Raw genomic sequence first — 13,240 nt, 5'->3', positions numbered from 1 at the left:
TTCCTCGCCGCCTCCTCGCCGGGGAGAGCGGCGGCAGCGACCGAGCTGCCACGTCCGAGCCCTCGGCGGGGCAACGCCGGCTGCAGAGCCGAGCACCTCTGCCAGCTCACTGTCCCCCTGGAGCGGGGGACAAGACCAGCATGAAAATGCAAAATGCATTTGAAAAATACGCTTTCATTTCCCTTTTTGCCAGAAGCAGAAGTGCTTAAGTAACAGAGGACAAAAGCAGCTCTTGCAGAATTTCCAAGAATCAGGAAAAATAAAAAGTTCTGCGAGAAGAGGTGTTTTTCTCTGAGACTTCCACTTCTCTTGTGCCAAACCTGGGCACGCAGGCTGGGAACCTACCAGTAGAAACGCAGCCCGGGAGATTCCTCCCCCTCTCTAAAACAAACAACAGGCTTGCGGCTACAGTATTTTATGTCATGTCAGTTATTTTGGATACGTGTCCCCTATTCATTTTAAAGTCAGACTTTCTAAAAGGTACAAAGCAATTTTTTTTCCATCAGTATTTTTCTTCAGAAAATTACTTGGTTAAAAGACTCAGCACAATATTATAAAAATAAAAGGGGTAGAGACTAAAATCTAAAAAAAAAAAAAAAGGAAAGCATTGCTAAAAGGTATTTCTATGAAGGGTGGGTGACAGTGGGTTTAAGAAGTATTTTGTAGCCAGACGAAGCACCCAGTCTGTCTGCAAATATTCTGCCACTACTAATGTGCTGTTATAGCACTGCATTACTTTGATGATATTTCATAGGAAGAGATCAAATTTTATTTTACTCTATAAATACAACTTTATGTATCTCAGAATTGAGACGAGCTGCATGGATATAATTAAGAGCAGAAAGACTTCCAGTGGGTCTGAGACAAAAGCCGTTGCACATGCAATGAGCTACTGCTAGAGTAAATATTTAGTCCGTTATAGTGCCTGAAGCCAGGACTGAATGCCCGTGGCACATGGTGGAAACCTGGAGCGGTGGCAGCGCAAAGGTGCATGTCCGCTGTCAGAGATGGAGGGTTTGTTCCTCGATCAGAGGAGATGCATTGCTAGATAGCATGTGTCTGGGTTTCATTTTGCATATATAAGAAATGGCTATAAGTAGTAAGAACGCTTGCATAACACAGAAATCAAGCACCCTATATAGCCAGCATCCCAATTAAGGTAGCAATTCTGAAAATGAACCCAAAGTGGCTCAGGTTGCATGCTGCAATCTCCAGGCACCCAATATCAGCTTCATTTTTTTAACTAGTCCTTCCTCCACCTCCTCACCCCCTCTGCCGCTTACCACACTAGCGGGGAGCCTTGTGGTCTTAGGTTAAAACAGTGGAAAGTTTGCTGAGCTGCCGACCAGTGTGATCATAAACGAGTTATCTGACCTTCTAGTGCCCCCCACCAGTCAAGCTGGCTGCAATCAAGTTTGGCAAAAAGCAGATGTTGCACCTGTGCTGAATATTTCATTCCTCAGTTCAGCAAATTTCTTCATATACATTTAATTTTAATATGTATGTAAGCCTTTTCCTGCCCAGAGAAGTGTTCAATGATGTGTTAAAATTAAATGGTATTACTTTTGGTTAGGACTGGGAAGGTGCTTATAATTAAGTCAATTTTGAGAGCTTTGCTAACCTGATGCCCTTACTTTGTCCTTTTTTTTTTAAGTCAAGTTTTGTGTTTAAAAAAAATGCAGTGAAGTTAATACTGTGATATTCTTTTAGATGGGCAGCAGATCTGGGAAATGGAGGCAACAGTGGATAAAGATAAGAGCCAGCCTGTAAGTATGCAAAACGCGGGATGTCCTCTCCTTGAGCGTCTCAGACAGCAGCTTGTATTCAAGGGGTAGTTTTCAAAGAGTGTCTCCAAAGCAGAAAGAGCAACACAACTTGCTGTGATGAGCAAATGTCAAATGCTTCGGCAGTAAATGTGTTGCAAAAAGAAACTATTCATTTAGCAGTAACCCTCAGCAAATTGAACAACTGCTAGATTTTGTGTTCTTGCAGAGGACTCTATTGTATCAGCCCAGTTTTGAAAGCCCTCTGCAGGATGCTGGCTGGTCTGACTTCCTCTCGCTTGTGTGGAAGTCTTGGGTGCTCTGTACTTTGCAGGGCAGGATTTGTGCTATATTATTTAAAATTAACATTGATCTTTCAAGGGAATGAGCCTCTTTGTTCACTTTGCTTAAGGGGACCTTACTGTAGTTGTTCAGTGCCTTTTAGGAGCTAGTACTTACATTGCCATGGGCCAAGCCTGCTCTTGCGGAAGACAACGGGACACTCACTGTTAATTTCCATGGAAGGGGGATCCGGCTGTGTATAAGTAATAAGCCTACAGAGTAATCAAGTTTATTGTAACAAAACCAGAAGAATTTCTGCAACGCATACATGTTTATCAAGCACAGTATGATTAACAGCGCTGCTGCAGCCTTTATGACCATTCTGTGTATTTTATTTGTAGCTGAGACTTCTCTCTTCATGTTCAGAACAACATCAATACCACAGAGGATACTCAGAAATACCAGATATTTCTAATAGTGGAAATTTTCAGGTTCTGCTCCATCTGCCCTTTCTTTCCTTCTTCCTCACATACCCTTCTTTTCAGGGATGGATAAGAAGATTCCTTTTCCTTTACCCCTGAATGCATAACAGGGGAGACGTACCTAAGAATCTGCTGTTAGCTTCAGTTGCTAATCAGATATTTTTTGCCTTTTGTTGTTTCAGAGTATGCTTTTTGTAGAAATACCAGAATACCGTAACAAGCACATCCGCACACCCGTGAAGGTGAATTTCTACGTCATCAATGGGAAAAGAAAAAGAAGCCAACCCCAGCATTTTACCTATCACCCAGGTAATTCCCAAGGACAGAGCACATTGTCACTTATTTCTCCTGAGCAAGATTTTATTTTCTGCCATGCTGTTTTCTTGCCATTATCTGGTGGTCCAAATTTTACTAATTTAATTCAGACACGCAGCTAAGCACTCAACAACTGTTTGGTTTAAAGGATGTGTATGACTTAGGAGCAGGAATTTCCCATAAATCTAAGGGGCCAGATATCCTGGCAAGGGACTGATCCTGCCCCATTCAGCTGATGAGAGTTTGCCAACAGCTTCAATGGGAGCAGACTCAGTCTGCGACATGATGTGACCCTGTGAAAACAATGAGCACTGCCTTCCTCAGTTGACGTGTGCCACAGTAAGATAACATCAGATCTGGGAAAATAACAAGGGCTTGGTATGGAGGAAGAAGAGCAATATATATTCTTCAGAATGAGGCTGGTTGAGAAAAACATGAATGCTTTTCTGATGTTCTTCCTCTTGGGAATTGATGAGCAATCTCAGCATAAATGCAACAGGATTACTAATGAGATTCCCAGAATTTCTCCGCTTTGGCTGGGAGAAAAATATTGTGAGAAAATCAAAGTATTGTGCTTGCAAAAACCAGAAAGCACAAAATAACAGTACCAGATTTTTTGCAAGCTTCAGAATGGTGTCTTAATTCCACTGGTTTCCAAGGATGGGCAAACATTCGTACTGGTTCTTATTTCAGTCTCTTCTAGCCTAAAATTCTCTGCTCATCTCCCTGAATTTATGATTTATGTAGGGTATTGCTGTTTCATCACACATGAATCATATAGTTGCTACATTGTTGCACTGTGAAATAGTATTGAGAAAGATGATATTATTTCAATATGAACTTTCAAATAGACCGCTTCAGAGAAGGAAACCTTATACTTCCAAAAAATAACCCTGCTGCATGACCATTATATGGTTTCCATGGTATGGTATCTCTGTACTGAGTTTTGGGGAAGATTTTACAGAAACAAGCACTAGAAATGTCAGTATTTGTCTGCAGAGGACCACTGTTTATCCACACCAAGATTCACACACCTTTTACTAAAGTAGAAATTGTGATCTTTTAAATGCTGGTGTCAGAAAGGTCTTCAGCTGTCAGTACTGAGGGAGTCAGTGCAAGCAGCAGGGGGCTAAAAAAGACTCCCTAAAACTTCAGCTAACTTCAGTTAACTTCAGCTCTGCTTAACTAAATGTTTGACTGAAAAATGAGAGTTGTATATTCCATAGGAAGTCCATTTATTCAGCCTTCCTTTGAGATGGAAATACTGCAAGAAACACCTGCCTCCTGGCTTCTTTTGCTTATGTTCCAGCTAGAATGGCCCTTAAATGAATTAAAATGAGTTAAAATACTGAATTTTTAAATTTTCAGAAATCTGCAGTTAAATTGTTGGGTAGAGATTTTCATGTCCATTTTAATACAGAGTGCTTTCAGTAGAGAGTCTCCCATGATTGCAATTACATGCTTTATTAAACCCAATGCCTGTGAGATAAGAGCTCACGCATGCAAACCTTGTAAATGACTTAAATCTCTTATTACTTCAAGGAAAACCTCTCTGTTTCTCATCAGCTTGTTACGAATAATGTCCTTTGCATGCTTTATTCTAGTACCATCAATCAAAACAGAGCCCATTGATGACTATGATCCAGCCTTAATCTGCAATACAGTACACAGTGGTCTGGGAACAGTAACACAGCCTTACTATTCACAGCACACAATGGTCACCGAGTCCCCTTCCTGTCTTGTGGCCACTATGGCCCCCTGCCAGCAGTTGCGCTCAGGCCTTTCTTCTCCCGATTCTCGATACCATCAGCAGAATCCAGCCGCTGTAATATACCAAAGAAGCAAGAGCCTTAGCCCTAGCCAACTGGGCTACCAGCAATCCAGTTTGATGGCTACACCAGTGGCTATTTCAGATGCCCATAGGTCAGTGCTGGTGCACGCTGGTTCTCCAGGCCAAACTTCAGCAGTGCTCCACCACTCTCCAGGCAACCAGCAGTCTTCTCCTGTGATCCACTATTCTCCAACTAACCAGCAACTGAGGTGTGGAAGTCACCAAGAATTTCAGCACATCATGTGCTGTGAAAATTTTACATCCAACGTTGCGAGATCCAGCCAGCCCCAAGTCAGTCAAGCACAAAGGTTAAGTCCAAGTTCGTATCCTACCGTGATTCAGCAGCAGACAGCCTCAGGCCAGCGAGCAGCAAAAAATGGACCACCAGTTAGCGACCAGAAAGAAGTGTTACCAGCTGGAGTCACTATTAAACAGGAACAGAATCTGGACCAAGCATATCTGGATGACGGTAAGCCCCACTCTTTTCTTGTATGGATTGGCTTGTTGGAGGGAGGGGAGAAGTTTACAACTTATAAATCCTACCTGTTCCTCTGCACAAAAACAATGTGGCCTCCTTTTGGTGGGAGTGGATCTGTTGCTCATGAAATTCTGCATTTTAGTCTTTCATCAATTGCATTTTTGGTAGATGGCAATGCACTTTGGCAATGGGGCAAAAAATAGACAGTGTTCTGCAGAAAGCCTCTGTCTTGCTTCGTGACATGGAGGGAGCTGTCAGGTTTTAAGCTGTTGCCATTTTGTTTCCGTTTGCCAAACGTTAGTTTGGAAAATGGAGAAACTGAAACAAAATGCACTTTTTAATTATTTTTTTATTATTCATATCAGGGCAAAGTCCACTTTATAAAACGCTTTTGTACATTTTGTACCAAAAAAAAGCCCATTGAAGAATCTATCAAGGCCTGTAATGAATGGGGTAGTGCTGCAGGCAAAACTTTTGCAGATGTTCTAGATGAACAGTAGGACATTGATAAGTAGAACAATGCTGTTTCTTTGTTGTGAGCCCAGCAGATTTATCCTTTAGGAATGAATATAAGTTACATTTAATCTTTCTTTGAACATATTCTGCTTATTCTTAGGTAGGCAGTTATTGGCAAACTGGTTGATTGGTTCTTTTATTAAAGTAGTAGTACTGTTCCTTGCAAGAGGAAAGCAATGCAAACTTAATACTTGCAGCTGGTTGCTGCAATTATAAAAGTCAGCAGCAAAACCGACACTGGCTTTAGTGGGAGCAGAGTGAGGTTGCTGGATACATTGCTGCAAATATAGGGTGTTCTTAGGTATGAAGTGTGGACCTGCTTTTCACATATGTTCACTGCTCTTACCTTCGCAATCTAGGCAGCTGCATGCATGATTTGATTTTGTGAATGTGCGGAGTTACATGGTTTGCATGTTTAAATTCCGTACCCAGTAGTTTGTGATTTTTCCTGCAATTACTCACCTAGAGTTGTGAAATTGTTTTATTTTCTTAGCTTCAGGTAGTGAGTGCTCTGTGGCTGTATCGTGTTCAGTCTTCGTCTCTGCTTTTGCGGGAAAGTAGGGTCTGGAGTGTTTTCCCCCTTAGTCTGTGTTTGAAATGTGGTTGATACAGCTTTGGTGCAATCACAGGAAAATCTGGAGAACTTTTTACAGCTTAGTGTCTGAAGAGGGAATGTTGCTAATGTTGAATTGGGATTTAATAGTGATTTTGATTTAGGAGATTTTGCTGGGTCTGAAATAAAATAAAAAGCATTCACTATTCAGGGAATGGAACAAGATAACAAAGCAAGATAATATTTCTGATAACAAAGCTGAACACTGGGTTTTAAGGCACTTTTATTATGAGAAGCTGACAGATTCTTCCACATTTCTAGCAATACTTGGTACAAACCTTGTAACAGAAATAAAAAAGAAGAAGGATATTTGAAGTTAAAGCTGACAAACTTTAGACATGAGCCCAAGTCCACTTAAATGAACTCCAAAAATGGACTGCAAAATTGATTTCACTGGGTTTTGAATCAGGCCAGTAACATCTAACTATAGCACACCTCACAAGGGATATGTTCCACCTCCGTGCAGTTGGCACAGAATAGCAGCAAGTTAGAAATGAAATTCCCAGCTTCTGCTTGGCAGCCTGGATCATCCTGAATTGATTTGAAACTAGAGATTAATTTATCAGTCATAACACCCCACTCAGGCAAGGTGAGTCTGGTCACATGCAGTCTCTTTGCTGGCTTCGGGGAGTTTACGTGATTAAGAAGTCTGACTGGAGAGAATTGTGATTTACTTTAGGGCCTTTGTGAAACATTTGATTCTAAAATGTTCGGGACTTGAATTGAAAAGCCACTTTGTTTGCTGCTGGGGAAAAGTGACTCAGAACATAACAAAAGCCATATTTTTGCTAACTAGAAAGTTTATTTTTGTGTTTTATAGTATTAAAAGAAACCAAACCAAAAGGATTATAGAGGCTTTTACTCACAAATCCTTTTTATCCAGAAAGCTCTTCTAAGCTAACATGAGCCATTAGGTCTTGCTGTGATTTTTCCTGGGTGGTTGCTCAGGTGATCGCTTCCCAGTCAGGTCTGGCACGAGCGTGTTGTACTGCCGCTGATATACGGATTCTCAGGCAACAACAGTTTTGGTGTCTCTCGCTTCCCTTCTCTCTTCTCGCCCTCCCCCATCTTCCTCCTCCCTCGTCTTTGTTCTTCTTTCTCTATATTTCTGCTGACAGCCCAGCTTCTTCCCTTTCTACATTTGTGACCTTCTCTTGCCAACTCCTGTCCTCTGCCTCCGTGGTTTAAGTGCAGCCTTGATGTTCTGGATGTTGTATCTATTCTGGGCTCTGCCATGAACTTCTTGTGTGACTTTGGACAAGCCCCACTCCGTCGCTTCCTCATTTCTTGAGCTGGTGCCTCACTGAGAGGGTGCACTGTGCCCCAGTCTTTGAGCTCTCCTGGAAGTGATCAAAGTATGTCTTACGGATAACACAGCTACTATTTCTCTTTGATTCTTCCAGTCTCCTGCTGCCGCTGCTGGCAGGACCCTTCACTAGCTATTTTCTTATCTTCTCTACTGTAGAAGAAGTTTTTGGCCTTCTTTCTGAGGTCATGGTTTGTTCTTTGCTCAGAGCCTTCCCTGTTGCACGGGGCACGTGATACAGGAGACTTAGCACACCTAATCTCTCCTTACCTCCTGCCTTGTAAAGATCTAGTCTGTTCCACCTCCACAGAAGGATTACAGTCAAAGGCATGACCACAGCTCACAAACTTTTGAGCTCTCTAGGTTGCATAGCACCAGCAGTGTAGCCAAAACAGCATGAACTTTAAAGCAGGTGATGGCCCAAGTGTTCACCTGTCTTCTCGGCTGAGTTTTGCCATTTGCAAAGATCTCTGAGTGCAGTAGCTACACAACTGGTACCATTCATAAACTTCCATAAGCTACCATAAACCATCCATAAACAACTTAAAGATATCTTTAGCATGTCTCCAGCTCATCTGTGACTGCACTGCAGATGTAGAGATCTGTCATTTGCTTTGTTGGAAGCAGATATTTGCCCCTATTCTCCTCTTATCTGTGCTACCTCAGGGCAAGAGGTGCCCATCCAAATGGACCACAGCTCACTTCCAGCTTCTCAACTTCTTTCCCCTCATGGACAGAATCGACAAACCTCTTACACGTGATCATGTGGTTACCGAAAAGTAGACTTTAGCTATCAAGTGGTAGAGGTTGGATTTGAAAATACAGCTGTAAGGGAGACAGACTTAGGTTATACATTGCCTCACATACATCCGTACATCTCCACAGGTTTGGGTTTGGATTTGGGTCTCTCTTCCTTTCATAAACCTATGCTGACCTATTGAATGTAAGGGTGGACAGAAGGTGTAAGCAGCAGGTCAGGCTTTTCTCTGACAAGAATACCATAGCTTTTTGATAACAAATAGTGTAAAGGAGCCTCCCTAGGAGAAGGACCTATTCATGAGAAATTGGCAGACAAACCCTTGCAGCACCATCCCAAACCCATTGAAGCTGATGGGAATATACAGTTGACTGTTATAGGATCAGGATACAGAGAGAGGATCGCCGAGGGATTAGAGCACTGGTCCATCCCATGCATCGCCTGGAGCATGGATCATGCTACAAAGCCACAGGCTTCCTGCGTAGCCTTGGGGAAGCCATTCCGCTGTTGTGTGCCACAGTTCTCCATCTGCAACACAGAGATACTAGGATCGTGTGACAAGAGCAATAGGAGGACAAATATATTACAGACTGTGAAGCACTCAGATTCAACACGATCTAGAGTGCCTTACAGAGATTCAGTGTGAAGTGGGTTGTTAGGCTCTTGTCCTAAACAAATAAATGGACATGTATCTGTTGTTTTGAATGTTATCAATTTGCCTGACTAAGATTTAGTTCTTCTTCAGGTTCAGCTGTAATGTTTCTTCACAAAGAAAAATGTTTGTCATTATTCAAATGGTAATTATCTAACCACATCTGACACTCAAAACGGTGCGTCTGAGATAGTCTCCGAAGTATTTTTGGTGTCTGAGTAACCTTTAATGGGGAGGAGAAAAACAAAGCAGATGCATGTGCAGTGGTTAATCAGACTGCCGATCAGCAGAGATGTTTTATAGTGAACTCATGTATTTTACAGAAAATTTTCAGATGCAGCAGATATTTCATTAGAAAAGGGAATTGCAGTGTGTGCAATGTGGTGCTTGTAGATGACCCAACACTTCTGATCACCTTCACTATCAGCAGTGTGTTAACTTGAGCAGTTTTGCTCCCCACCACAGTAACCATTGCCTTAATCATTGTTCTCATCCCAGACCATTTGGAGTGTATTTAGTCCCTATTTCTCCTGCTTTTTGTGTTCTTTCATTCAACAAGAAAAGTTTGAAAGCCCTCGGTTTGTCCCCTCAGTGGCATGAAACCAAAGGCAAACCTCTTCTTTTTCTTTCTTTCTTGACCTTTCTTTTCCTTCTTTCCTGACCAGCTCATCTCTCCTTAGTCAGGGCTGTAACTATGGCACAAGCCTGAATGGGCTGTACAGCCAGGAGGCCCCAGGTCTCCTGGAGATCCAAGAAGTAAAGCTACTATGTCAGCACTACGTAAGCGGCAGTCAGCGCCCCCAGCGCCTACCCCTTGTTCATTCCTGCAGCTTGGTCCCGAGCAGCCCCTCTGCATGCATTCTGGAAGCAAGGAGAGGGTTTGGACAAGGCAAGAAGAGGAGGAGGAGAAGGCTTAGCAGTTACTTGCAGGACACAAGTCTCCTTCCAGCTGGCACGATCCTCATGGGGCCTCTGCTCCAGCATTAGCATGGCGCAAGCATCCCACTTGCTCTCACCAGCCCCGGCGCTGCGGGTGGAGGAGCGGGTGGCACCGGGCCAGCTCCATCAGTGTGTGCCAGCTGGGGATTCCCCGGTCAGGGAACCTCAGCTGTGGGACCGAGGCAGCTCGAAGCCCTCTGTGCATTGGCAGAGGCCGGGTCCCAGTCGCCAGCATGGCTGTAGGGAAGGCGTCTTTCCCTGTTAGCACTGTGTTGATTTCATACCCAGAAAGTGCAGAAGATGGCAGCTTTAGCAACATGTTTTACTTTGATTTTGAGTTCTCTTTGCCATATGTCAATGCTGGACAAAAGCAGAGAGGCAAATAGTGATGGAGGGCAGAGGGAGAAATGGTGTTCTCTCTTTCTGTTTCCTTGTCTTGGAGATAGGAGTGAATTTGAATGTTGCAAATGGGCTGTGGTTCGGTTAGAGCAACAATTTGCATCAAAAAGGCCACGCTCTGTTTTTAATTAGAACTACTTTTCATAAAAGGTGTGGTCATTTCTGTTCAGGCAGCGTTTGACTAAGAGTGAAGCATGTACATTCTCCAAAAGTTTTGCTCAACCACTCTAGCAAATCTATGCGTTCAGCAGACTCATTCCTGATGCTCTGACTCACTTTATGCCGGATTTCCTATCCTCTCCTGGGACCTTACACTACTCTTTCAGTACACTATATGCTTTATTTTTGGATCGCTGCTATTGTGCATTTGCATTAGGACCTCGATCTCGCAGTCATATGCCAGAGTCCTGCTTTGAGAGGTGCAGTGTGAACACAGAACTAAAAGGTGGTACCTGCTCCCGAAAACCTATAGACTATTGTCAGGAAGTAGAAAGATCATTATTTCAAGAGGCAGGTCTGCTAGATTTTGTCTGGGCTTTGCCTTTCAGCAAAATATTTTACTTCCCTGCACCTCAGTTTACCRTTATTAAAATGTATCTTGTTAACCTTCCATCTAGTAGCGTTAAGACATTTAATTGATTCACTTTAAAAAAACCCGCAGGGATTCTCAGAAAAAAAGTGCTGCATACTTGGCTAGGAACTGATTATTTGTATGGCAGACTGGCATTTGATGTTCTTCTTCACCTCTAGAAACAATTGGCTACTTGAAAACTCCAATAAATCCAGCCCCTTTTCAAGACTGCTCTTTCCCCAGCGGTCTTTCTGAGTGGCTGTCCTGCTGTCTAAAAACATGCAAAACAAAACAAAGCGAAAAAAAAAAAGAGAGAGAGAGAGAAAACCCATACATCCAAAATCAGCAGTGGAGGAAGGAAGAAAATGAATCAAGTGATTAAAAACATAGTTCCACTGGCACCTCTTTGTTCTCGGGTTCAGGAATCTTTAATTGGTGCAGTACAGTGCCCACAGGCGAGTTGTGTTACAAAGCATTTCCTGTTCCAAAGAACATGCAGATCCCATTAGGGGAGCCAGGGCACCGCAGCGAAGGGCCGGCAGCGCGGGATGGGTACGTGGACGCTCCCTCCGGACCCTCGGTGGACAGCGTCCCGCCAGGAACCGCTGCACCCAGACAAAAAGATCAGTCCCAGCCATTTTCTGCTGGAAGACAGGCCACGGTTTGAAGGCTAGGCCGGTGGGCTGTTATCAGCAGAAAGCCCTCAGTTTTCAGAAGGCATCAAGCAATTTTCAGTGATGGTTTTGAAATACTGGCAAAGAGTGACTTGAAAAGAGGAACTTGTTCATGCAGTTGGGAATTGAAAGCTTCTAAACCACAATAAAGTCCTTTCCCAGACTTGCTGTCCATTTACTCCACGCTTATGGCATTCCTTAGACGGTCTGAATCACAGACAGCAGACAGCTCTTATAAAGACGACCATAGACACCCATCTGTTGGAAGACATCTGCCAAAAGAGACCATACATTTACTTTTATTCCTTCAATCCACTTTCAATTTAAAGGGATAACAACAATAACATTTTTCAGTCCAGCGACACTCTCCAGCCAGTGTAGAGAAACAGTAACAAATTAAAATAATTCCAGTGTAAAAAGAAGCAGGCAAGCGTTTTCCCCAAATCTTGCAGATGGGTGAAGTGGGGCAGAGCGCCATTAAGTGACTTGTCCTAAGTGATGCAAAACGTCCCTGGTGAAACTGTAACTGTGGGATCCCATCCTGCGAGGGCTGTCCAGCTGCGTGTGCTACTCCCTTGCACGGGTGTCTTGGTGGCACCAGGGGCCACAAGGGAGCAGTGAGCGGCAGGAGCGCACGTGTTGCACCCGAGGGATGGCAGAGCTCTCCTTTTCCTGTCTTTCCAGCAGACTTGCTCCTTTCATACTATATTTCACAGAATCACAGAATCACAGAATCGCTGAGGTTGGAAGGGACTTCTGGAGATCATCTAGTCCACCCCCCCTGCTCAAGCAGGGTCACCTAGAGCACGTTGTGCAGGATCGCGTCCAGATGGCTTTTGAATATCTCCAGAGAAGGAGACTCCACAACCTCTCGGGGCAACCTGTGCCAATGCTCTGTCACCCTCACAGTGAAAAAGTTTTTCCTCATGTTCAGATGGAAGTGTCTGTGTTTCAGTTTGTGCCCGTTGCCTCGCGTCCTGTCGCTCGGCACCACTGAAAAGAGTCTGGTCCCATCCTCTCGACACCCTCCCTTCAGATACTTGTACACGTTGATAAGATCTCCTCTCAGCCTTCTCTTCTCCGGGCTAAACAGGCCCAGCTCTCTCAGCCTTTCCTCATAAGAGAGATGCTCCAGTCCCCTAATCATCTTTGTAGCCCTTTGCTGGACTTGCTCCAGTAGTGCCACATCCCTCTATTTCGAGGTATACTAGCTGCTTTCTAGGAGTGAGCTGGTGACTGCTAGCAAGTAATACCCTACTTGTCGCTGAGAGCAGGTGTGTCTGTTAGAAGCGCACTAGTTTTGTAGGGCAAAGCCTGGAGAAAGAGCAAAGTTGTGGTACGAGCAAGTACAGGGTGTAAGAGAAAAGAATCGGTGGTCTTCCTCTCAGCTAGGGATGACACTGGGTGTTCTGTGCAAAACCTGTTTTAATGCGGTCAAAATCATGACTGTTTTGACAATAGTGACAAAATCCAGGAAGGGCCAAGTTTTTAAAAATGGGGGCTTTGGAGATCAGAAGCAAGAAATGCACCTGGAAACCAGCCTATAACCAAACAGTACAAAGCAGGTGAGGGGGCTAACTCCGTCTTCTAGAGCTAAATTCACCAGTTTGCATTGAGCCTGAGCAGGGCTCCCTGGAAACCTTCTACGGGGCTTGTTTTACC

The 13,240-nt window shown here is 43.8% G+C and overlaps 1 protein-coding gene across 2 annotated transcripts in view; it reads left to right on the top strand.

Annotated features, from left to right (window-relative positions):
- NFATC2 (nuclear factor of activated T cells 2) overlaps positions 1 to 13,240 on the top strand; it is an 84,143-nt gene that overhangs the window by 45,643 nt on the left and 25,260 nt on the right. For both annotated transcript variants that reach the window (XM_026088757.1, XM_026088675.1), the window contains exons 6-8: positions 1,711 to 1,766; positions 2,710 to 2,836; positions 4,447 to 5,142. In XM_026088757.1, coding sequence (XP_025944542.1) covers positions 1,711 to 1,766; positions 2,710 to 2,836; positions 4,447 to 5,142 — 879 coding nt within the window. The remainder of the gene's footprint in view (positions 1 to 1,710; positions 1,767 to 2,709; positions 2,837 to 4,446; positions 5,143 to 13,240) is intronic.

Source organism: Apteryx rowi, unplaced genomic scaffold, assembly GCF_003343035.1.
Source record: "Apteryx rowi isolate R43461 unplaced genomic scaffold, aptRow1 scaffold_0, whole genome shotgun sequence".
Classification (NCBI taxonomy): Eukaryota; Metazoa; Chordata; class Aves; order Apterygiformes; family Apterygidae; genus Apteryx; species Apteryx rowi.
Note: the sequence above shows the minus strand (reverse complement) of the source record. Positions and strands in the feature narration are given on the sequence as shown.